General features: G+C 35.6%; 1 protein-coding gene across 3 annotated transcripts in view; it reads left to right on the forward strand.

Annotated features, from left to right (window-relative positions):
- Positions 1–25,965, forward strand: part of UBA6 (ubiquitin like modifier activating enzyme 6) — an 84,723-nt gene that overhangs the window by 29,148 nt on the left and 29,610 nt on the right. For 2 of the 3 annotated variants that reach the window (XR_010156586.1, XM_001164227.7), the window contains exons 8-15: positions 1,525–1,647; positions 3,430–3,553; positions 6,827–6,930; positions 8,166–8,228; positions 8,894–8,970; positions 9,853–9,919; positions 22,926–23,069; positions 25,344–25,411. Coding sequence is in view for 2 of the 3 variants with exons in the window: in XM_001164227.7 (XP_001164227.2) it covers positions 1,525–1,647; positions 3,430–3,553; positions 6,827–6,930; positions 8,166–8,228; positions 8,894–8,970; positions 9,853–9,919; positions 22,926–23,069; positions 25,344–25,411 (770 nt within the window). In the remaining variant the exon portion in view is untranslated. The remainder of the gene's footprint in view (positions 1–1,524; positions 1,648–3,429; positions 3,554–6,826; positions 6,931–8,165; positions 8,229–8,893; positions 8,971–9,852; positions 9,920–22,925; positions 23,070–25,343; positions 25,412–25,965) is intronic. The other variant, XM_016951633.4, reaches the window with a different exon arrangement.

Genomic DNA, 25,965 nt, shown 5'->3' on the forward strand with positions numbered 1-25,965 from the left:
AGTTAGCAGTTACTGCAGTAGTTCAGCTGAGAGATGCTGGTATCTTAGACAAAAGAGTTGGGAAGAGAGATAGTCAGAAGTCATTGAATTTGAGGTATCTTTTGTTTAAAAAAAAGGTGGGGTGGGGTGGGGGCCTAACAGAACTTGTAGATAGATGAGTGTGAGTTGTGAAGGAAAGAGTGAGTGATCAAGAATTACTCATAGATTTTTAAACCTCCAGCATAATTAGGTGCACAGTGACATTGGGAAGAGGTTTAGATGGGAAAAATCACAGTTCTTCGCTTGTAATTGAATTCATTACTAACCTCATCTCGTTTGTTTTCGGGGTTGTTCCACTGGAAAAAGGAAAAAGCTACTTGTTTCTTTGAGTTAGGCACCAAGGCAAAATCATAATTTATGATGTAGGTGTGTTGAAAATTTTTGGATTGTTGTATTTATATAGCATATTTATGCTCTAGAGCATTCGTGTTGTGGTTTACAATTTAAGCATGTGATTAAGACAGAATAGGCAGTGAACTTACAATAGGGCACAGCAGTATTACAAAATAACTACACAAGGTTATAAATTAAAACCTTTGTTTATGTAATTTATATGCTCTTTAGAGTTAAACTTTAAAAAAAAGCTTCTAAGTTTCTGCCCAGTTTTATGTCTTGTAAAAAAAAAAAAAAAGCTATATGTATCCATTTTGATCAATAAAGTCAATATATGATCAAGTGGGAGGTGGTCTTCTGTTATCCATATCACTACTTCATGTAATTGGGATTATAAATTATTTTAATATGTTCTTATACCGTAATATCAATATACTTAATTATGTTAGAAAAACATTATTTTATGCAAGATTGGGTGCATTACAGAATAAGGATTTCTCTTTATTAGCAGTAGCTCTAAAAATAGCTTTAAGCCCAAAAATAATTTCTTTACAAATTCTCAGAATGGAGACAATGCATGTGTTAGAAAAATTGCTTTTAATAAAACATTTATAATTTGTTTAAGAACTTAATGTTTTACCTTTCATGGCTTTGATTTGCGATGTCAGTTTTTCAGCCTTTTTTTCTGTAGACTCTGCTCTCAGCTTTTAGCTCTATTCTATTTTCCATTAACTCTGCTGCTTTTGGTAAATGAGCACTTCATTCCTCTTTCCTAAAATAACAAGTAAGAATTCACTGCTGGACTATTAAGCCAGAGTTATCTATTTCTTTTATGTTGTGCTTGAATTTTGTGACAAGCACAAAATTTTAAAGTCACAGAATTTTTGTTATTTAAAAATCATGGAATTTATAAAGATGATATGCTGATATTCTAATTTTGTTATACTGGACATCCATTTACTAAAAGTACTGAAAATCTTTGATTCCTAAACCATTCTGCATCAGTTTATCCTGTTTATGATTTACTTTGTATTCTATAGGTTGTGTAAGGTATACTTAATTATAAATGAAATTGTTATGAAATGGCCTAAGATACTAGAGTGTTTTTTTCTTTATATAAATAAGATTGAACTTGTTTTTGCCATTTTACAGTTTATCAGTGCAGATGTACATGGAATTTGGTCAAGGTTATTTTGTGATTTCGGTGATGAATTTGAAGTTTTAGATACAACAGGAGAAGAACCAAAAGAAATTTTCATTTCAAACATAACGCAAGTATGATTATATTAATGAACTTTTAAAATAAATTTTGTTAAAGTTGATGTGAATGCTGTTTTCAGAAAGGTGGTATCAGCAAAGTATTGCAGTGTGCAAAATTTATTTTACAGTGTTTTAAGATAATGAGGGAATATGTAGCTAATTTCTTGACTGCATTGTATTAAAACTGGAACATTATTGTTAAAAATATTCTGGATTTTCTCTAACAAATAATACTTGATAGGGCCAGGCATGGTGGCTCACGCCTACAATCCCAGCACTCTGACAGGGATGGATCACTTTAGCTCAGGAGTTTGAGACCAACCTGGGCAACATGGTGAAACCCCATGTCTACCAAAAATACAAAAATTAACCGGACCTGGTGGTGTGTGGTCCCAACTACTAAGGAGGCTGAGATGGAAGGATGACTTGAACCCGGGAGGCAGAAGTTGCAGTGAGCCAAGATCACGCTACTGCACTCCAGCCTGAGTGACACAGTGAGACCACATCTCAAAAATAAAGAAAGAAAAATAATAATAATACTTGATAGAGCAACATTTGCTTGTCATAAATTTTAATTTTAATTTTATTCTATGTTACCTCCTGTGGGTCATGAATTGTGATTCAGTGTATACTGAATTGTTTATTGTGTTAGATAGTGGATGCACTAAGTATGTTGTAAGTCACCTAGCCTAATACTCTAAAAAGGCACACTTAAATCATATTAGAGAAAAGCATTTCTAATTTGTTATATTTCTAAAGCATTATTTAGAAGGTGTAGAAAGTTTTGATTAACCTTCAGATTCAAAAGTCTAAATTTTCTAACCGCACTCTTGATCATGCATAAGCTCAATTTTTTTTCCATAAAAGAACTGGAGAAATCATTATGATCCCCTTTTAATATTATTTTACCTAAATAATTTACTTTATTTGTACTCTTTGTAATCAACTTACATTGAAGTCCAAAAGAAGACAAAATAAGGGAATGATAATATACTTTAACATAACAGTATTTGTAATTTGTACTTCTGTCTTTACACTTTATTTTTAAACCCAGTTTAATCTCATGGTGATGGAGACCCAGTACTGTCTCTGTCATGCCTTTTAGGAAAAATTTATCAAAAAGTCAATCTGTATATCTTTCTGCTCAAAGAGTGATTATTATTCTACCTGAGTTATTCTTTCAGGCATATTAAGACTTAACCTTTTACCTTCTCTAGTTGATTTTAGTTTGTCCCTGAGAAAAACACAGAGAATAAATTCCAAAATATGGTATGGATTCTTATTGCATTGTTGTTATCTTTTATTGAATACTATAGGAAATATAGCTGATAAGCTACACAATATTTCTTTAAAGTGTTGAGCAAGCTGTAAGCTACCAGATTCCCATCTTTAAAATTTCTATCCTCCTTCTTTACTGTTCTTTGATCTTCAGTGTTAGGCTTTTATCATTTATGCCCATGGTTTTTTCTCACATTTAAAACTATTAGGTAACTTGGAATGTTTGTTACAAGTTACATGAATTTTTGAATCTATTAAATATTTGATCCTTTCTGTGGAATTTTTGAACATCTCCTACCAAACATAGAAATTATATTTTCAGCATTCATTTAAAAAATAGTAATAATTTGATCATTATTTTGTGATAGCTTTTTAAAGGCTTGCTTTTACTAACAGAAGAATAGCTTAGAATTTCGGTTTTGAGAATTTTATGGTAACTTTGTCATTTTTGCTTAAGATTTGAATTTGTACACAAAGAATACATGAACTTCTTTTTTAATAGATTACTCTTATTTTTAGGCAAATCCTGGCATTGTTACTTGCCTTGAAAATCATCCTCACAAACTGGAGACAGGACAATTCCTAACATTTCGAGAAATTAATGGAATGACAGGTTTAAATGGATCTATACAACAAATAACGGGTAAGTCAATGTGTTTTATTAATTCATTTATACTTATTCAGCAAATTTATAGTTCAGACACTAAGTGTTGGGAACAGAACGTCAACTCAGAGAGACATGATCTAAAGCCCTTGGCCTCAAAATATTCGATCCAAGTGAAGACATTGTTAAACACTGATGATATTAAGAGAGTATACTCATTCTGGGGACACTGAACTTAGCAGGGAAACCTACCCAGTTTTGGGACAGCAGCAGTGGGACAGGGTGTCTTGATTAAAATGTGAAGGTTGCATTGGCTTAGGAAGGTATTGAAAAAAGATTATTTATGCAGAGACAAACGGAAAAGGCGCAGATGCAAGACAGAACTAAAGGAACTACAAGAAATTTAATACAGCAGGGCTGGCAGGGAGAATTAAGCTCACAAGTCTTAAGATATTTAGGAGGAAACTTGATCACATACTATAGGTGAGTGAAGATTTCTACATGGTCAGTCAACATATTCACTTAAGGAATGCAAGAAAGGGAGTAGGTTTTGGAGATAAGATAAAGAGTATAGTTTAGCTTTGTAAAATGAGGTGGCAATGAAGTATTTAAAGGAAGATGTCTAGATGTTGGTTGGGATATATGTTCTTTTTCAGTGGCTTGAATAAAAGGGATGAATGTCGTGTCTGCAGGCAAGTTTGTAGGTTTGTTCGCAAGAAGTTGAAGGGGTCTGTTTTTTTACTGGACTAATGTGAAGTCATTGCCAAAAGGAAATGAAAGGTGCCGAAACCAGGAGGAAAGTAGACATTCTTAAAAATGGAAAGATGTCAGGCATCATATATATATAGGGCCCATTTGAAGTTTAATATAATGAATTTATAGCAGCGTTAATCTGTGTAGTTTGTGTTTTTCCTTCAGCCATGTTTAAAAGAGTCAAAGTACTGGACAACCCATAACTATATGGCATGCTTACACCTATTTAGGGGAAATTGATTCAGTTTTATCTTTAGGGCATTTGAAAATATAACTATGTATTTAGTTTATAGACAGTAAATGGAATTACTTTTTTTTTAATGACGGCAAAATATATCCTCAGGAGAGGGAAAAATCAATTCTTATTACAAACTGTTTATAGATAACTTTGAATCTATATTTAAGTATTTTTGGTAACAAAACTATTTGATTTTGTTTGCCAGCTACATCTAATTATTTTAAATACAGGTTCAGATCATAGATACTAAAGAATATGTCTGTTTTTATTAAAATTAATCATTTAGGATTATTATTTGTAATTTTAGCATGCATGTTGTATAACAAAACTGTTTAATTTTGTTTCCTGACTATATCTAATTATTTTGAATACAGGTTCAGATCATAGATATTAAATAATATATCTATTTTTTATTAAAATTAATCATTTAGGATTATTATTTGTAATTTTGGGGTCCATGTTGTGGTGAATTGTGGTGATAGTTCACATTATGAGGCTGCTTGTATAAAGAGGAGCCACTGCATGTCAAGAAATAAAGAGAAAGAAAACCCACATTTTGTGCCAAAAATTCTTTGGAGGGAGAGATGAATAAGTTTAAATAGAGTGGCTGTTACGAAGCTTTTTTTTCCTTAACATTTATAAATTGCTACTTACTGATCTAAAGTAATATTCTGCTAGCATGAAAAAATGTTGTTTTGTTTTTTTGTTTTTTCGTTTGTTTTCTGCTTCTTTTTTTGAGATAGCATCTTGCTCTGTTGCCCAGGCTGAAGTGCAGCGACATGATCATGGCTCACTGCAGCCTCAGCCTCCTGGGCCCAAGTGATCCTCCCACCTCAGCCTCCCAAGTAACTGAGACCACGGGTGTGTGCCACCACACCTGGCTAACTTTTTTATTTTTGTAGAGACAAGATCTCTCTATTTTGCCCAGGCTGGTCTCGAACCCCAGGGCTTAGGTGATCCTCTTGCCTTGGCTGCCCAAAGTGTTGGCATTACAGGTATGAAGATAAAAAAAACCTCATGACCAGCCAAAAAACATTGTTAAATAGCTAAAATAATACATACTTATTCTAGATATATATATGTGTGTATATGTTTAAATAGGGTTAAAAATGAATCCTACTTCAGACTTCCTTTCCTCTCCAGAGGTAACAGCAGCTAAGTTTGGTGTTCACTCTGCTGACCATTCTATCTACTTTATATGTTTACTATATATACACACATATAGTATATATTACATATTATATAGTATATATGCCTGTATTATATAATATATTAAGTAAAGGGGGGGCTTACTTGGTTTTTTAACTTAATTTTTTGAATAAGCAAATGGTTTAGAAATGAGAAACATTTTCTTTTATAGCTACCTAATATGTCATAATACAGATGAAAATGTTATCGGACCATGTTTTTTCTTTTTAAGAAATGAGGGTCTCACTGTGTTATCCAGGCTGGAGTACAGTGGCTATTCACAGGTGCAGTTTAGCACACTATAGCCTCCTGGGTTCAAGTGATCCTGCTGCCTTGGCCTCCTGAATAGATGGGACTACAGGCACATGCCACCATGCCCAGACAGAGCATAATATTTTCCTGGCTTGCCATTTATCTTTTGATGTTCCTTATGATGGGTTTTTGTCATGAGGTTTTCTTTTTTATGTTTTTATAGTCAAATTTTAAATATTTTCTTTTATGGTTGTTATTTAGTGTTACTTAGAAAAGCCTTCCTTACTACATGGTTTTAAAGGAATTTTTCTCCCATGCTTTTATCTGAGAAATTATTAGCATCTTTTTTGAAACCTAAAACTTTTATCCATTTGCAATAGGTATTCTCCCAGTTGTCTTTTTTCTCTATAAGATTTATTGAATAATCTTATCTTTTCGTTACTGATTGAGGTGCCACCTTGATTTTGTCCTTTGTGTACTTGAGACTGTTTCTGAATTCTCTAATCTTTTCCAGTTGTCTGTTTATTAACCAGTACCATATTATATTATTATGATAGGTAGTTATTATTATATTATTGAGGCTTTATGATATATTTTAATATCTAATAATGAGTAGCCCTCATTACTCTTTTTCTGTAAGTTTCCTTGGTTATTTTTAAGTCCTGGAGTTTCACATTGGAAAAAATGCTCTGTCTAGTTCCCCACACTCCTCCCAGCTCTTCATTAAAAAACAAAAAAAAAAACAACAAACAAAAAAAAACACTATGCTGGAATTCTTTAATTTTGTAAATTAGGGATAATTAACCTCTTATGACAATAAGAGTTGAAATTTAAATATCTATATCCCTGTGTAATGATTTTTTAAATTTTTTGTCTTCTAGTGATATCGCCATTTTCTTTTAGTATTGGTGACACCACAGAACTGGAACCATATTTACATGGAGGCATAGCTGTCCAAGTTAAGACTCCTAAAACAGTTTTTTTTGTAAGTATTTTTTTTTCGGCTTAAAAAATATTTCTTTACAGAAAAAGAAAGGCAGAAGAGACAAATAACTACTCAGTTAACCAAACAGATTAAATGTGGAACAGAATTTGTTTTTATTTTTATTTTTTTGTTTGTACCCACTTTGAGGGAAGTGGAATTAATCTAATGAAATAAATGAATAAAATGGATATTAACAAAAAACTTACACATCTTTTATAGCCAGAATACCATATACATATAGTTGAGCTAAATGGGTATACCCGAAAGGAACTGTATCTTTGTGAATTATCAAAGAGTTTATCATACTTATTACAATTTGCTTTCTAAGACAAGAAATAAAACTAATGTATTTTCAAGATTTAGCAAGAGTTGTTTTGCTTTATTATTTAATTTTCTAAAATGAAGATATTCAAATTATACTTGTTAATCCTGGTTTTTAAAATTTAATTTAATTTTATAAATTTCAAAAAACAGTATATATGTTGGAAATGTAAAATAATTTCTAAAAACGACTGGCATTGAAAGCAAAATGTAAATAGCTGAATATAGAGAATGTGGTGTCAGGGAACTAAGGGATCTTGTGCTACTAAAATCCTTGGGCTCCTTCTCAGGATAAGCTAGCACATCTCTGTTTTTTCTTACAAGTTCTCAAGGTTTTAACATAATTGTCTTTTCTTTTCCAGAACTATTAACAACTCCAGTCGTTTACAGGCTTTGTTCAACCCAAAGTTAGAATTAAAAAAAAAATTAAAATAGTATATCTAGTCAGATGTGCTCCTGCATATCTCCTTGTGTTTTGTCTCCAATTTTTAATTGGATATGTCCCCATTTTAGATTGGGTGGGTGTTTTGGGTTTTTTTTAGGGGGGGTTTCATTTGTTTTACCTTTGAGTTCTTCACACAGAATTTAATAAGTCTTGACAACCTGGTATTATAAAAATATGGTAGCTTTTAGATTAAAATAATAAATTTTTTAAAGTATGCAAATGTTTTTACTAATTGTTCCCAAATTTATTATGTAGAGCAGGTTGTTTTATTGCATTTAACTTTTTTTTTTAAGTATGGTCATAATAATGGTAGCTAGTTTATATTTCAGTTAAAACATATCAGCCCAACCCTACTTATTTCAGACCCTTGGGAGAGTTCCCTAGTTTTTAGCGCACTGACATGTAACAGTATATTTTGTCAAATAATCACTCACTTACTCTGAAGTAACGACTTTTTCCTTCCTATCAGGAATCACTGGAGAGGCAGTTAAAACATCCAAAGTGCCTTATTGTGGATTTTAGCAATCCTGAGGTAAATAAACACTTTGCAGGTTTGAGAGAGGCAGCAGAATCAGAGATGAGAATTAGTGAGTGATTATAAAGTTAAAATGGAATAACCATGTAGGTATCTTGCTGTCAGGCCTTATAATGTGAGTATAATAAAGGTTATACTCACATATCTAAAGTTGACTTCTGAGGATTAAAAATGTGAATTTGTATCATAAAAAAAACTTAAAGTAATAGGAAAAAGTTTCACTTTTATAATGATTTGCCAACTTTGATAATTATAAGACGATTTCAATAACTTGTGCAAAGATGATCATATTAAAAGATTTTCTGAATCATACCATTTTATATAATACATATGTCTTACCAAAAAAGCCTTGAGTATGTATTCTATTTTTTTTAAATGGATGTAATTTTGTAGCAGTAAATGTGATAAGGAAGGAACTAACAGTTTCCAAATTTGTAAATTTTAATAAGGAAAGGGGATTAAATCATTTACCTTCATGGCCCTGAGGTTAAGTCATTTAACTTCTAACCTTCAGGTTTCTTATTTGTTAAATAGAGTTAATAACAGTATTAAGCTAATGTGTTTATTATGATGGTTAAATAATGTTTTAAAAGTATTTAGCCCAGTGCCTGGGACATACAAGCACTCAGTAAATGTTGGCCAATTTTTAATGTTCTCAATAGGCACCTTTAGAGATTCACACAGCTATGCTTGCCTTGGACCAGTTTCAGGAGAAATACAGTCGCAAGCCAAATGTTGGGTAATGTTTTAAGTTTAAAAATAAGTATTTTCCTTTTTATAAAAGTAGGAGTTCAGAAATTATAATTTAAAAAGTAACTATGCCCTTTGTAATTACAATACCAATAGATATACCAAGCTGTGCAAACATTTATTATGACTTTCTGGTCCTTTTCCTGGTGGGAGTGGAGAAATTGGTTTATAAAAGTGGAATCATACTAAATGTGAATTTTTCCACTTTGAAGCCTTTAAAAATTAAAGCTTCTTAAAACAAAAAAAATTCTGAGAATTACTGAATTATTAACCCATAGTAATTTTTTTTTTAACTTTATACCCTGTTAAGTCAGAGTACTGTTGCAGAAGGTTTTTGCTTTTTATATTTGGGATTAAATCTTGGGATTGGGTGTTGTGGCTCCCACCTATGATCCCAGGACTTTGGGAGGCTGAAGCGGGTGGATCACTTGAGGCCAGGAGTTCAAGACCAGCCTGGCCAACATGGCGAAACCCTGTCTCTGCTAAAAATACAGAAATTACCAGGCGTGGTGGTGCATGCCGGTAATCCCAGCTCCTTGGGAGGCTGAGGCACAAGAATCGCTTGAACCAGGAGGCAGAGGGTGCAGTGAGCCAAGATTGCACCACTGCACTCCAGCCTGGGTGACAGTGAGACTGTCTCAAAAAAAAAAAAAAAAAAAAAACTAAACTTATTTATATACTGATATAAGTGTGATTTTGAAGTAATGTATTTATAAGCCAATCATCTTTAAATCAGTAAAACATTTTGTGCTACCTGTTGGCAAAAATCCCACATTCTTTTATATATTTCCTAAATTTTAATTTTGAGTATGTCCTACTGTTTATGGCAGTTGAGAAAATTAAAGTTAGGGTGTTCTGTTTTGAGTTGTAGATGCCAACAAGATTCAGAAGAACTGTTGAAACTAGCAACATCTATAAGTGAAACCTTGGAAGAGAAGGTGACTATTGAAATTTATGGCTGTCCGAATATTTGCTTGTTAATACATAAGTGTTCTGTATATTCGTATTCTCTTATCCTTCACATCCAGCTTTGCTGCTCTGTGGCATTAGACAACTTTTTTCAGTTTGTTCTGTTTTAATTTATAAATCTATAAAATAGAGTTAACCTACCTTCATAGGGTTATTGTGAACATTAAATAATTTAATTTTGTAAAGTACTTAGAAATGCCATGTGACATATAGTAATTAATATTTGCTGCTATTTTTTTAACTGTTACTATTATTCTTTATTATTCTGTTATGATTTACTTGATTTGTTAACCCACTTAAACTTATATATGTTAGCTTTCTTATATAAGTCACCTGTTTTATATATTATACATTCATATCTCTTTATCACATTTCGCACATCAGATTTAGATTTAAACATGTCACCTAGAAAATGGTTTTTTTGTGTGTGTTATGATGCCAGTGCCTGCTCGTCAACAGTTTTATTTAAGCAGCTATAAACATGGTGATGTTTGTGCAATTATTTGAAGATTCTAATATTTTTGTTCTTATTTTATAAAAATGAGAGGGAACTGTATTAGTCCATTCTCACACTGCTATGAAGAAATCCTGAGGCGGGTTATTTGTAAAAGAAAGAGGTTTAATTGACTCACAGTTCCTCATGGTTGGGGAGGCCTCAGGAAACTTACAATCATGGCAGGAGACAAAGGAGAAGCAGGCACCTCTTCACAGGGTGGCAGGACAGTGTGAGTACAAGCAGGGGAACTGCCAGGTTCTTACAAAACCATCAGATCTCATGAGACTCACTCACTGTCACTCACTGATTACCTCCACGTGGTCCTGCCCTTGACATGTGGGAATTATGGGGATAACAATTCAAGATGAGATTTTGGGTGGGGACACAGCCAAAATGTATCATTTCATCCCTGGTCCCCCCTGAATCTCATGTACTCACATTTCAAAACACAGTCACACCTTTCCAACAGTCCCCCAAAGTCTTAGCTCATTCCAGCATTAATCCAGAAGTCCAAGTCCAAAGTCTTATCTGAGCAAGGCAAGTCCCTTCCACCTATGAGCCTGTAAAATCAGAAGCAAGTTAGTTACTTCCTAGATACAGTGAGGGTACAGACATTAGATAAATGCTTCCATTCCAAATGGGAGAAATTGGACAGAACAAAGGGACTTCAGGCCCCATGCACTATAAAATCCCATAGGGCAATCATTAAATCTTAAGGTTCCAAAATGATCTTCTTTGACTCCGTGTCTCACATCCAGGTCACGCTGATGCAAGAGGTGGGTTCCCATGGTCTTGGGCAGCTTCACCCTGTGGCTATGCAAGGTACAGCCCCCCTTCCGACTGCTTTCATGAGTTGGCATTGAGTGTTGCAGCTTTTCCAGATTCATGGTCCAAGCTTTTGTTGGATCTATCATTCCGGGATCTGGAGGACTGTGGCACTCTTCTCACAGCTCTACTAGGCAGTGCCAATGGGGACTCTCTGTGGGGGCTCCAACCCCACATTATCCTTCTGCACGGCCTTAGCAAGAGGTTCTCCATGAGGGCCCCACCCCTGCAGTAAACTTCTACCTGGACATCCAGGTGTTTTCATACATCCTCTAAAATCTAGGCAGAGGTTCCCAAATCTCACTTGACTTCTGTGCACCCACAGCCCAACACCATGTGTAAGCCACCAAGGCTTAGGGCTTGTCCCCTCTGAAGCAACAGCCTGAGCTGTACATTGGCCCCTTTTAGCCACAGCTGGGACACAGGGCACCATGTCCTGACACTGCACAAAGTAGCAAGGCCCTTGGCCCACCCCACAAAACCATTTTTTCCTATTAGGCCTCCAGGTCTGTGATGGGAGCAGCTTCCTTGAAGACCTCTGACATTCCCTGGAGACATTTTCCCGTTGTCTTGGCAATTAACATTTGGCTGCTTGTTATTTATGGAAATTTCTGCAGCTGACTTGAATTTCTCCTCAGAAAATGGATTTTTCTTTTCCATTGTATCATCAGGCTGCAAATTTTCCAAACTTTTATGCTCTGCTTCTCTTTTAAACATAAATTCCAATTCCAAACCATCTTTTTGTGAATGCATAAAACTTAATGCTTTTAAGAGCACCCAAGTCACCCCTTGAACGCTTTGCTGCTTAGACATTTCTCTGCCAGATACCCTAAATCATCTCTCTCAAGTTCAACTTTCCACAGATCTCTAGGGCAGGGGCAAAATGCCACCAGTCTCTTTACTAAAGCATAATAAGAGTCACCTTTATTCTAGTCCCAACAGGTTCCTCATCTCCATCTGAGACTGCCTCAGGCTGGACTTCATTGTCCATATCACTATCAGCATTTTGGTCAAAACTGATAAGTTCCAAACTTTCCCACATCTTCCTTTCTTATGAGCCCTCCAAACTATTCCAACCTCTGCGTTTTCCAGTTCCAAAGTCACTTCCACACTTTTGAGTATCTTAATCGCAGCATCCCACTCTCTACAGTACCAATTTACTGTATTAGTCTGTTCTCACACTGCATATGCTATATAAAATATATATTTTTTATATATTCCTATATAAAATACCCAAAACTGGGTAATTTATATAGGAAAGAGGTAATTAACTCACAGTTTAACATGACTGGGGAGGCCTCAGGAAACTATACCATCATGGCAGAAGGCACAGGAGAAGCAGGCAGCTTCTTCACAGGGTGGCAAGACAGAGTGAGTGCAAGCAGGGGATCTACCAGACGCTTATATAAAACTGTCAGATCTCGTGAAACTCACTATCATCAGAACAGCATGGGAGAACCAACCCCACCATCCAGTTACTTCCACCTGGTCCCACCTTGACATGTGGTGATTATGGGGATTACAATTCAAGATGAGATTTTGGGTGGTGACACAGCCAAACCATCTCAGGAAGTGAGAGTCTTAACATCAGTGGTAAAAGCTTTAATATCATATGTTCTATAATTACACAAAGAAAGAAATAATAAATGTACTGAAAACAGTGACTCACTAGCCATAATGAAAGACCTTTTATTGCATATATAGTGCTTTGAGAAAATAAAATGTATGAAAAGCTAGAAATAGATTGTAGAAGTCTGTGATTAAACAGAAGAATGTGATTAGGGATTTATCAAGTTTATTGATGGGAAATTTACATAAAGTAAATTTTTCACTCTTTTTAGGTGTGTAGTTATAAAAAATTTTGTACACAATCAATTCAGATGTACGCAATTAATTCAAAGTGTACAGTAATGGGTCCACCACCACAATCAAAATGTAAACCATTCCGTAATGCAAAAAAGTTCCCTCATGCCTCTTTATAATTACCTCCCTAGCCCATAACCAAACCTTAGCATCCACTATAGATTTTTTCTTTTCCAGAATGTCATATAAATGGAATCATATAGTATGTGTAGTCTTTTGAGTCTGGTTTCTATCACTAAATATAATTAACTTGAGTTTTATCCATTTTGTTACATGTTCATTTCATTTTTTTTAACTTTTAACTTTAGGGTTACAGGTACAAGTTTGTTATATAGGTAAATTTGCATCATGGGGGTTTGTCATACATATTATTTCATCACCCAGGTATTAAGCCTAGTACCTGTTAGTCATTTCCGCCTCCTCTTCCCACCCTCCAGTAGGCCCCAGTGCGTGTTGTTCCCCTCAGTGTATCCATGTGTTCTCATCATTTAGCTTCCACTTCTAAGTGAGAACACGTGGTATTTGGTTTTCTGTTTCATTGTGTAGATGTACTACAGTTTGTTTTTACATCACTTGATGGAAGATATGGGCTGTTTTCAGTCTGAGCAATTATGAATACAGTTATTACAAATACTTGCATATAGATTTTGATGTGGACATATATCTTTGTTTCTCTTATATACCTACCCTACCTACTTGGTTCCAAGTTTGCTATAGTGAATAGTGCCACAATAAACATACGTGTGCATTTGTCTTTATAGTAGCATGATTAATAATCCTTTGGGTGTATACCCAGTAATGGCATTCCTGGGTCAAATGGTATTTCTAGTTCTAGATCCTTGAGGAATTGCCACACTATCTTCCACAATGGTTTAACTGATTTACACTCCCATCAACAGTGTAAAAGCGTTCCTGTTTCTTCATATCCTCTCCAGCATCTGTAGTTTCCTTTTTAATGATCGCCATTCTAACTGGCATGAGATGGTATCTCATTGTGGTTTTGATTTGCATTTCTCTGATGACCAGTGATGATGAGCATTTTTGCATGTGTCTGGTGGCTGAATAAATGTCTTCTTTTGAGAAGTGTCTATTCATATCCTTTGCCCACTTTTTGATGGGGTTGTTTTTTGTTTTCTTTTTTTTTTTTTTTTTGTAAATTTGTTTAAGTTCTTTGTAGATTCTGGATATTAGCCCTTTGTCAGATGGGTAGATTGCAAAAATTTTCTCCCATTCTGTAGGTTGCTGTTCACTCTGATGATAGTTTCTTTTGCTGTGCAGAAGCTCTTTAGTTTAATTAGATCCCATTTGTCTATTTTGGCTTTTGTTGCCATTGCTTTTGGTGTTTTAGTCATGAAGTCTTTGTCCATGCCTATGTTCTGAATGGTATTGCCTAGGTTTTCTTCTAGGGTTTTTATGGTTTTAGATCTTACATTTAATTCTTTAATCCATCTTGAGTTAATTTTTCTATAAGGTGTAAGGAAGGGATCCAGTTTCAGCTTTCTACATATGGCTAATCCCAGCACCATTTATTAAATAGGGAATCCTTTCCCCATTTCTTGTTTTTGTTAGGTTTGTCAAAGATCAGATGGTTGTAGATGTGTGGTGTTATTTCTGAGGCCTCTGTTCGGTTCCATTGGTCTCTATGTCTGTTCTGGTACCAGTACCATGCTGTTTTGGTTACTGTAGGCTTGAAGTATAATTTGAAGTCAGATAGTATGATGCTTCCAGCTTTGTTCTTTTTGCTTAGGATTGTCTTGGCTATGCAGGCTCTTTTGTGGTTCCATATGAACTTTAAAGTAGTTTTTTTCCAGTTCTGTGAAGAAAGTCATTGGTAGCTTGATGGGGATGGCATTGAATCTATAAATTACCTTGGGCAGTATGGGCGTTTTAATGATATTGATTCTTCCTGTCCATGAGCATGGAATATTCTTCCATTTGTTTGTGTCCTCTTTTATTTCGTTGAGCAGTGGGTTGTACTTCTCCTTGAAGAGGTCCTTCACATTCCTTGTAAATTGGATTCCTAGGTATTTTATTCTCTTTGTAGCAATTGTGAATGAAAGTTCACTCACGATTTGGCTATCCCTTTGTCTATAATTGGTGTATAGGAATGCTTGTGATTTTTGCACATTGATTTTGTATCCTGAGACTTTGCTGAAGTTGCTTATCAGCTTAAGGAGATTTTGGGCTGAGATGTTGGGGTTTTCTAAATATACAATCAGGTCATCTGCAAACAGAGACAATTTGACTTTCTCTTTTCCTAATTGAATACCCTTTATTTCTTTCTCTTGCCTGATTGCCCTGGTGAGAACTTCCAAGACTATGTTGAATAGGAGTAGTGAGAGAGGGCATCCTTGTCTTGTACCAGTTTTCCAAGGGAATGCTTCCAGTTTTTGCCCATTCAGTATGATATTGGCTGTGGGTTTGTCATAAATAGGTCTTATTATTTTGAGATAATGTTCCATCAATACCTAGTTCATTGAGAGTTTTTAGCATGAAAGGCTGTTGAATTTTTTGAAGGCCTTTTCTGCACCTATTGAGATAATCATGTGGTTTTTGTCATTGGTTCTGTTTATGTGATAGATTACATTTATTGATTTGCGTATGTTGAACCAGCCTTGCATCCCAGGGCTGAAGCCGAGTTGGTCATGTTGGATAAGCTTTTTGATGTGCTGCTGGATTCAGTTTGCCAGTATTTTATTTTTGCATCAATGTTCACCAGGGATATTGGCCTAAAATTCCCTTTTTTTGTTGTATCTCTGCCAGGCTTTGGTATCAGGGGATGCTGGCCTCATAAAATGAGTTGGGGAGGATTCCCTCTTTTTCTGTTCATTGGAATACTTTCAGAAGGAATGGTACCAGCTCCTCCTTGTACCTCTGGTAGAATTCGGCTTTGAATCCGTCTGGTCCTGGACACTTTTTGGTTGGTAGGCTGTTAATTATTGCCCCAATTTCAGAACCTGTTATTGTTCTATTCAGAGATTCAACTTTTTGCTGGTTTAGTCTTCGGAGGGTGTATGTGTCCAGGAATTTATCCGTTTCTTGTAGATTTTCTAGTTTATTTGCATAGAGGGGCTTATAGTATTCTCTGATGGTAGTTTGTATTTCTGTGGGATTGATGGTGATATCCCCTTTATCATTTTTTACTGCATCTATTTGATTCTTCTCTCTTTTCTTCTTTATTAGTCTTGCTAGCAGTCTATCAATTTTGTTGATCTTTTCAAAACACCAGCTCCTGGATTCATTGATTTTTTTGAAGGGTTTTTTGTGTCTCTATCTCCTTCAGTTCTCCTCTGATCTTAGTTGTTTCTTGCCTTCTGCTAGCTTTTGTATTTGTTTGCTGTTGCTTCTCTAGTTCTTTTAATTGTGATGTTAAGGTGTCGATTTTAGATCTTTCCTGCTTTCTCTTGTGGGCATTTAGTGCTATAAATTTCCCTCTACACACTGCTTTGAATGTGTCCCAGAGATTCTGGTATGTTGTGTCTTTGTTCTCATTGGTTTCAAAGAACATCTTTATTTCTGCCTTCATTTCATTATTTACCCAGTAGTCATTGAGGAGCAGGTTGTTCAGTTTCCATGTAGTTGTGCGGTTTTGAGTGAGTTTCTTAATCCTGAGTTCTAATTTGATTGCACTGTAGTCTGAGAGCAGTTTGTTGTGATTTCTGTTCTTTTACATTTGCTGAGGAGGGTTTTACTTCCAATTATGTGGTCAATTTTAGAATAAGTGTGATGTAGTGCTGAGAAGAATGTATATTTTGTTGATTTGGGGTGGAGAGTTTGTAGATGTCTATTAGGTCCACTTGGTGCAGAGCTGAGTTCAAGTCCTGGATATCCTTGTCAACCTTCTGTCTTGTTGCTCTGTCTAATGTTGACAGTGGGGTGTTAAAGTCTCCCATTATTATTGTGTGGGAGTCTAAGTCTTTGTAGGTCTCTAAGGACTTGCTTTATGAATCAGGGTGCACCTGTATTGTGTGCATATATATTTAGAATAGTTAGCTCTTCTTGTTGAATTGATCCCTTTACCATTATGTAATGGCCTTCTTTGTCTCTTTTGATCTTTGTTGGTTTAAAGTCTGTTTTATCAGAGACTAGGATTGCAACCCTTGCTCTTTTTTTTTCTTTCTTTCTTTCTATTTGCTTGGTAGATCTTACTCCATCCCTTTATTTTGAGACTATGGGCCTCTTTGCACGTGAGATGGGTCTCGTGAATATAGCACACTGATGGGTCTTGACTCTTTATCCAATTTGCCAGTCTGTGTCTTTTAATTGGGGTATTTAGCCCATTTACATTTAAGGTTAATATTGTTATATGTGAATTTGATCCCATCATTATGATGTTAGCTGGTTTTTTTGCCTGTTAATTGATGCAATTTCTTCATAGCATCAATGGTCTTTTCCATTTGGCATGTTTTTGCAGTGGCTGGTACCAGTTATTCCTTTCCATGTTTGTGCCTCCTTCAAGAGCTCTTGTAAGGCAGGTCTGGTGGTGACAAAATCTCTCAGTATTTGCTTGTCTGTAAAGGATTTTATTTCTCCTTCACTTATGAAGCTTAGTTTGGCTGGGTGTGAAATTCTGGGATGAAAATTCTTTTCTTTAACAATGTTGAATATTGGCCCCCACTCTCTTCTGGCATGGAGGGTTTCTGCTGAGAGATCCGCTGTTAGTCTGATGGACTTCCCTTTGTGGGTAACCCAATCTCTCTCTCTGGCTGCCTTTAACATTTTTTCCTTCATTTTATCCTTGGTGAATCTGACAATTATGTGTCTTGGGGTTGCTCTTCTCGAGGAGTATCTTTGTGTTGTTCTCTGTATTTCCTGAATTTGAACGTTGGCCTGCCTTGCTAGGTTGGAGAAGTTCTTCTGGATAATATCCTGAAGAGTGTTTTCTAAGTTGGTTCCATTCTCCCTGTCACTTTTAGTTACACCAGTCAAACGCAGATTTTGTCTTTTCACAGAGTCCCATATTTCTTGGAGTCTTTGTTCATTTCTTTTTACTCTTTTTTCTCTAATCTTGTCTTCTTGCTATATTTTATTAATCTGATCTTCGATCACTGATATCCTTTCTTCCATTTGATCGAATCAGCTATTGAAGCTTGTGCATGCATCGTGAAATTCTCGTGCTGTGGTTTTCAGCTCCATCAGGTCATGTAAGGTCTTCTCTACACTGTTTATTCTAGTTAGCAATTCTTCTAACCCTTTTTCAAGGTTTTTAGCTTCCTTGCAATGGGTTAGAACATGCTCCTTTAGCTCGGAGAAGTTTGTTATTACCAGCCTTCTGAAGCCTACTTCTGTCAGCTCATCACAGTCATTCTCCATCCAGTTTTGTTCCGTTGCTGGCGAGGATCTCCAATCCTTTGGAGGAGAAGAGGCACTCTGGTTTTTAGAATTTTTGGCTTTTCTGCTCTGGTTTCTCCCCATCTTTGTATTTTTACCTACCTTTGGTCTTTGATGTTGGTGACCTACAGATGGCGTTTTGGTGTGGATGTCCTTTTTGTTGATGTTGATGCTATTCCTTTCTGTTTGTTAGTTTTCCTTCTAACAGTCAGGCCCCTCAACTGCAGGTCTGTTGGAGTTTGCTGGAGGTCCACTCCAGACCCTGTTTGCCTGGGTATCACCAGCAGAGGCTGCAGAACAGCAAATATTGCCGAACAGCAAATATTGCTGCCTGATCCTTCCTCTGGAAGCTTCGTCCCAGAGGGGCACCCACTTGTATGAGGTGTCTGTCGGCCCCTACTGGGAGGTGTTTCCCAGTCAGTCTACATGGGGGTCAGGGACCCACTTGAGGAGGCAGTCTGTCTGTTCTCAGAGCTTGAACGCCGTGCTACGAGAACCACTGCTCTCTTCAGTGCTGTCAGACAGGGACATTTAAGTCTGCAGAAGTTGTCTGCTGCCTTTTGTTTAGCTAAGCCCTGCCCACAGAGGTTGAGTCTATAGAGGCAGTAGGCCTTGCTGAGCTGGGGTGGGCTCCACTCAGTTCAAGCTTACCAGCTGCTTTGTTTACCTACTCAAGCCTCAGCAATGGCAGACACCTGTACCCCCACCAGGCTGCAGCCTCGCAGGTGGATCTCAGACTGCTGCGCTAGCAGTGAGCAAGGCTCCACGGGCGTGGGATCCACCAAGCCAGGCACAGGAGAGAATCTCCTGGTCTGCCGGTTGCTAAGATGGTGAGAAAAGTGCAGTATTTGGGCAGAAGTGTACCGTTTTTCCAAGGATAGTCTGTCATGGCTTCCCTTGGCTAGGAAAGGGAAATCCCCTGACCCCTTGTGCTTCCTGGGTGAGGTGACATACCACCCTGCTTCGACTCGCCCTGCATGGGCTGCACCCACTGTCCAACCAGTTCCAGTGGGATGAACCACATACCTCAGTTGGAAATGCTGAAATCACCTATCTTCTGCATCGATCTCTCTGGGAGCTGCAGACGAGCTGTTCCTATTCGGCCATCTTGGAGGACCAAGACCATGTTTAATTTTATAAGAAACTGCCAAACTGTTTTGCAAAGTAGCTGTACCGTTTTGCATTCTCACCAGAAGTGTATGAGAATTTCAGTTGTGCTGCATCTTCCTTACACTCTGTGTTGTCTGTTTATATGATTTTAAACATTTTTATGTGTGTGGTAGTATCTCATTTTGGTTTTCATTTTCATATCACTGGCCATGAATTTGAATATCTTTTAATATGCTTATTTGCCATTCATGTGTCTTCTTTAATAAACTGTCTTTTGAAATCTTTGCCTGTTTTTAAAATAGCTTTTAATTATTGGTTGAGAGGGTTTTTATATGTCTTTATATATTTGGATATGAGTTCTTTATCAGATACATGTTTTACAATAGTCTCTGAAATTCAATTTATCAAATCACAAAAAGAATACTTTTTGTGGTTTGTGCTTTTTTGTCTTAAGAGCTTTTTTAACACAGGGTCAAAAAGCTGTTTTCTTCTAGACAATTTATATTTTTGTAATTTTATAAGTTCATTTTTACATATGGTGCAAAGTATTGATAAAGACATGATCATACAAAGTACAGATCAGTGTACATGACGTTACACTAATTTTATGCACTCTTTTGTAGTTTTATGAGTTTGTCTTTATATACTGCACAAAGTATAGATGAAAGTTAATTTTTTTGTGTATGAATGTCCAGCTATTCTAGCCCATTTGTTGAAAAGGCTATTCTTTATTGAAATGTCATGGCATTTTTGTCAACAGTTTTTTTTACCATATATATGTAGGTCTATTTCTGTACTCTATTGTCTTCATGTTGTTTCTGTCCTTTTGCCAGCTCCATCCTGTCTTGCTTATTGTGGCTTTTATATTAAGTCTTGAAGTCAGGTTTAGTCTGTTTCTCAAAAAGAGCTCAGAATTATGGTATTCCCTGAGTTTTTATATGTTTCATATTTTTTCTGTAGTTTTCATACTTGTAAGCTTGGCTAGATGTAAAATTCTGGGCTCTTACTTTGTTCACTGGTATCTTGCTTTATATTTTACTGTTGAAAAATAAGATGGCAGCCGAATTTTCATACTCTTAGAAGTAATCTGGTCTTTTTGCTTTAAGTCCCTATGTGTTTAATCTTTGTCTTCATCTAATAGTTTTACCAGGTTATATCTCAGAGTTGATTATTCAGTAAAGTTTCTTACGTACACCATAAGCCCATTTTGATATGCAGAGTCAAATGTTGTTTAAGTATTTCTTTTCTTTTCTGGAAGGGTAGAATGGATCATTTCTGTTCTTAGTTTTTAAATTCCTGATTCAAGGTTTTTTGTGTTGTTTTTTTCCCCTACGTTGCCAAGTGCTTGTTAAGAATATATAATTCACTTAAATATCCTCTGACTTTTGGTTAGTTGTGGGGGTGTGGATTTTCAGTAGCTGAAATGTTTTGATTCTGGTTTTCTGTTTTCTTCTTACATTAGCTTTGTAAAGTAGAATGCTTTTTGGTGCTTACTTTTTGGACAGGATAAGGGTTTTAGGTGCTTTTTAGATTCCTACTTTTGTAGTATTCTCTTCTCTTAGGATACTGAAAAGGAGCTTCTAATGGATGACCTTTTTGTGGTGGAGAGGTATTGGTGTGATTTGTAGGTTTCTTTGATTTTTACCAAACTCTTAACATCTCTCTCTTTAGCTTTCTCTCTCAAAGAATGTCTCCCCTCTTTTGTTTACATCTTTCTCTCCCAGGATGACATTCTTTGACAGCTGATATCTGCCACCAGTTTTATACCTCTCATCAATATTTTCTGCACTTAGTGTGGGTCTTTCTTTTTCTTAGGACTGTGTTTTGTTACCATAAGGCCTTTCACTCTCTTCTGTGATCTCTTCGTATTTTCTGCTCTCTGTCCGAGATTGTAGCAATGTGAAATCCAGAGAGAGTGCTGATGGAGTTTGCCATCTGTCTTTCTACTCACAAGTAATTTGAAATTTATAATATTCTGTTTTCTAGTAATACTGAAGCCCTGTCACTGTTTTATTTCTCTTCTTGTGATTATGCATATGTTTTGGAGATTATTTGGGGAAATTTAGCTATAGGCTGCCGTCTTTATCCTATGGTAACCAAAAATTCCCAAAATTTAGATGTTTGTTTACTAAAAAATAAGGAATCCTGGGAGGTTGCATAACCTAATGCTGAGAATAAACCTATAAAGTTGGACTTTTTCGGTCCAGATCCTGGCTTCACCATTTACTAGCTATAAAATATTGAATAAGTTACTTAATTTTTCAATGTTTCAGTTTTCTTACTTGTATAATAGAAATTATGTTTATAAGGATTATTTGGAAGGTTGTGTAAGGACTTAATAGATAACCTGGCATGGTAAGTACCCACTTATACTGTTATCATTCTCATCATTGTTTTTAATATTATCACCACCAACAATATCTGCATTCAAAAATTGCAGAATTTAAATTGTAATTGATCTTGGTTGAGGCTAGTGCTCAATAGTTGTAAATAATGAGATATAGAAAGTTGAAATGGAGGGGTGGAATAGTAAGTAGTAACCATTTTGTATCACAAATATTTTTGAGAGTGTAATAAAAACTCTTCTCTGTCCTCTCCTCTGTGTACAAGAACTCTTCTTTTACATAGGATTTCAAAAGATTAATTAGGCAAACTTGAAGTTTAGTGATAAAATTAAGATTACTAATGTTTAAAGAATAGGAAGAGAAAGAAAACAGGGCTCGTGAAAAGATCTTTGTCACATATAAGATTGCTGAAATAATAGATCTAAAATTCAGTTTTTCAATATTTCCTTTAAAATGTTCTGTTTTGAGATACATAACTTTTAAGTGTAATTGAAAACATTATCTCTAAGTGTATTGTGTTATTATTAATCGCAGTTTTTATTTACAACTTTCAACACAAACTGATAGCTTATCATTTTTAAGATCATTTTATTTTCCTTTATCATAGTTCAGGGTTTTTTCATAGTAGTTTTCATTAACAAACTTTTTAAATTTAAAAAAATCTGTTTATTTGTAAATATGTCTGACTGGCATCACAGAACTGTTCTTTGACAAAAACTATAAATGGTAGATATTCGAGTTAATTATAAATGATGCCCTAGAGTGACATATAGAGTCCAAAGACAAAAATGGGCAGATACTAGTAAAGAGAGACACTACTTAAGGTAACACGCAAATGGGTCTGTTATCATGAAACTGGGACATTTTTAGAGATATTTAGTAGGGGAACTGAATAGAAGAACTTTTTTAGAAGTTAAGTTCTAATTCTCACATTTAGTCATTGGAATTTTAAGTGTACTGTGTAAATGCTGTTAATGTTATTGTCTTTTATGGCTTTTGTTTTAGCCTGATGTAAATGCTGACATTGTGCATTGGCTCTCTTGGACTGCCCAAGGCTTTTTATCTCCACTTGCTGCAGCAGTAGGAGGTGTTGCCAGCCAAGAAGTATTGAAAGCTGTAACAGGAAAATTTTCTCCTTTGTGCCAGTGGGTTAGTTCTGAGTTTTTAAAGTTGAATTCTTTACTCATGAAATGGAATGTGTTACATATTATAATGTAGTATTAATATATTAGAAAAGCGACCTTAAAATACTTTTTGATGCATGAAAGAGATGCAAGCAGTATGCCTCCAACACTTGATTCTATGATTGAAATTAACAGGATGATATTTTAGGGCTATTGAGATATAACCCAAAGTTGCCTTCTCAAATATATTTCCCTTAGTTGTGATAGTAAGGGAATGAATGTTCTATCCTTATAGGTAATTGTTCTCCAGTACCATAAGCTTAGCATTCTCGGGCTCTCAGGACTCTTGAATTTGTTCCATGGAATCTTTTACTATCATGAACATTCAGGTTCCCTTTCTAGGTATAAACTTACAAAAGTGGAAAACATGGGAGTGGTACAGGTTTTAGAGTTACATGGGGTATGAACATCACAAGATGGAATAAAAATCCCCATTTCTTTTGTCAGCAGGAATAATTGGCACAAGGTGTGAAAGGATACTGCCTCCAGGCCCTCTCTCTGTTGAAACACCATAAACATTTTGAATATACCATTTATCTTTTTTTTTTAATTATTATTATTTTTTTTGAGACAGAGTCTCACACTGTTACCCAGGCTGGAGTGCAATGGCGCGATCTTAGCTCACTGCAACCTCTGTCTGCCGGGTTCACGCGATTCTCCTGCCTCAGCCTCCCAAGTAGCTGGGGTTACAGATGCAGACCACCACACTTGGCTAACTTTTTGTGTTTTTAGTAGAGATGGGATTTCATTATGTTGGCCAGACTGGTCTCAAACTCCTGACTTCGTGATCCACCCGCCTCGGCCTCCCAAAGTGCTGGGATTACAGGCATGAGCCACTGCGCCCGGCTCATTTTTTTATATTTTAAAAGGTACTCACATAATGCTATTTTTGCTGCTGAATTATTTATTTCAACACAGAATACAAGTACATTAGTAAAAATCTGGTTTAAAGATAACCGTTAAGGCAGGCGCAGTGGCTCATGCCTGTAATCCTAGCACTTTGAGCAGCCGAGGCGGGCAGATCACGAGGTCAGGAGATCAAGACCATCCTGGCTAACATGGTGAAACCCCTTCTGTACTAAAAATACAAAAAATTAGCCGGGCATGGTGGCACGCCCCTGTAGTCCCAGCTACTCGGGAGGCTGAGGCAGGAGAATCGCTTGAACCTGGGAGGCGGAGGTTGTAGTGAGCCGAGATTGTGCCACTGCACTCCAGCCTGGGTGACAGAGTGAGACTCTGTCTCAAAAAAAAAAAAAAAAAAACACCATGAGAAATAATAAAAATTAATTGTTAATATAGATTCTGTGTTATAATAAAATAAATATTTGTTCATGTTCAAATTTAGCCACACAAGTTACTTAAATGAAAATGAGAGTAAGACTCAGTTCTTTTCTTCATTAACTTAAATTAATTATCTTTGGTATTTTAAAAAATGCTGAAATTTTGGTTTCCTAGATTATTTTCCTATAGTGTGTGAAATTATAGATGACATACACATACACATAGTATGTATAATTATAGATTATATATCCAAGCTGAAAAATAAATACAGAGTAGGTACTTTCTTCTTAAAAAGTAATCAAATTATGTCTGGGCGCAGTGGGTTATGCCTGTAATACCAGCACTTTGGGAGGCTGAGGTGGGCAGATCACCTGAGGTCAGGAGTTCAAGACCAGCCTAGCCAACATGGTGAAACCCCATGTCTACTAAAAATACAAAAAAATTAGCCGGGCATGGTGGCACGCACCTATAGTCCTGGCTACTCGGGAGGCTGAATCACTTGAACTCAGGAGGCAGAGATCACACCACTGCACTCCAGCCTGGGCAACAGAAAGACTCTGTCTCAAAAAATCAAAAACAAAAAACAAAAAGTAATCAAGTTGCTTATTCAAATGTAGCTGAAATTGAATGGGGGCTTCTAAAGCTTTTGTGTAGTTATGAAAAATAGATTTGGAGGTGAAATTTCCTTTGGTTTAAAATTAGGATACATCATGTTTGTGATGGCTAAGTGACATGAATCAAATTATATCTGTCAACAGTTCCTTCAGGCTTTATCATTATTTTAATGAGAGATATAGAAATGTATATTATATATTTTTAATTATATTTTTAAATATTTTACTCTGAATTGCCTTATTTTATCATTTTTTTCTTCATGACTATTAAATAACTATAAAGGAGCTTTTTATAGTAATTTGTTTTATACATAATAATTGTGTTTTTAATCTTCTACTTTAAGTTATATCTTGAAGCAGCAGATATTGTTGAATCACTAGGCAAACCTGAATGTGAAGAATTTCTCCCACGGTAATAATGAAATTTCTCTTGCTTTTACTAACAGGCAAATAGATTTTAAAAGTTTTGTCTAAACATACCTTTGTTTTATGTGTCTTTTCTCCCAAATCACTTTTGTAGTTGTTTTTTCTCTACTTAGGAATCATTTTAAGTGTCATAATAATGTCATATCTCTTTACTACTTGATAAATAGTGAATGCAAAGTTTTAAATTGTATGCCATGAGAATGGTTAGCATTTAAAATACCATAATGACGTTAGATGGAAAAAAAACTGCTATCTGCAGTCTTTATTTATATAGGTAATTCTTCACCTTTTTGGGTCATAAATCTTTTTGAGAATGAAAAGTTTAGAATTATTCTCCCTAAAATACACATAACCCAAATTTCTGCCTTTGATTTAAGTGGGTTATCAGCTCCAAAGCCCATCCATAGATTCCTCTAAGAACTTTCCTTAAAAATCTCTGGCTTAGGAAAATTTTTTTTCTAGAGAAACCAGAGTCACCTTCACTTAAGTCATTTGTATTTAGACTATTAAGCCAAGTGGAAAAAGGAAAAATGGATTTCT

This window comes from Pan troglodytes, chromosome 3 (genome assembly GCF_028858775.2).
Source record: "Pan troglodytes isolate AG18354 chromosome 3, NHGRI_mPanTro3-v2.0_pri, whole genome shotgun sequence".
NCBI lineage: Eukaryota > Metazoa > Chordata > Mammalia > Primates > Hominidae > Pan > Pan troglodytes.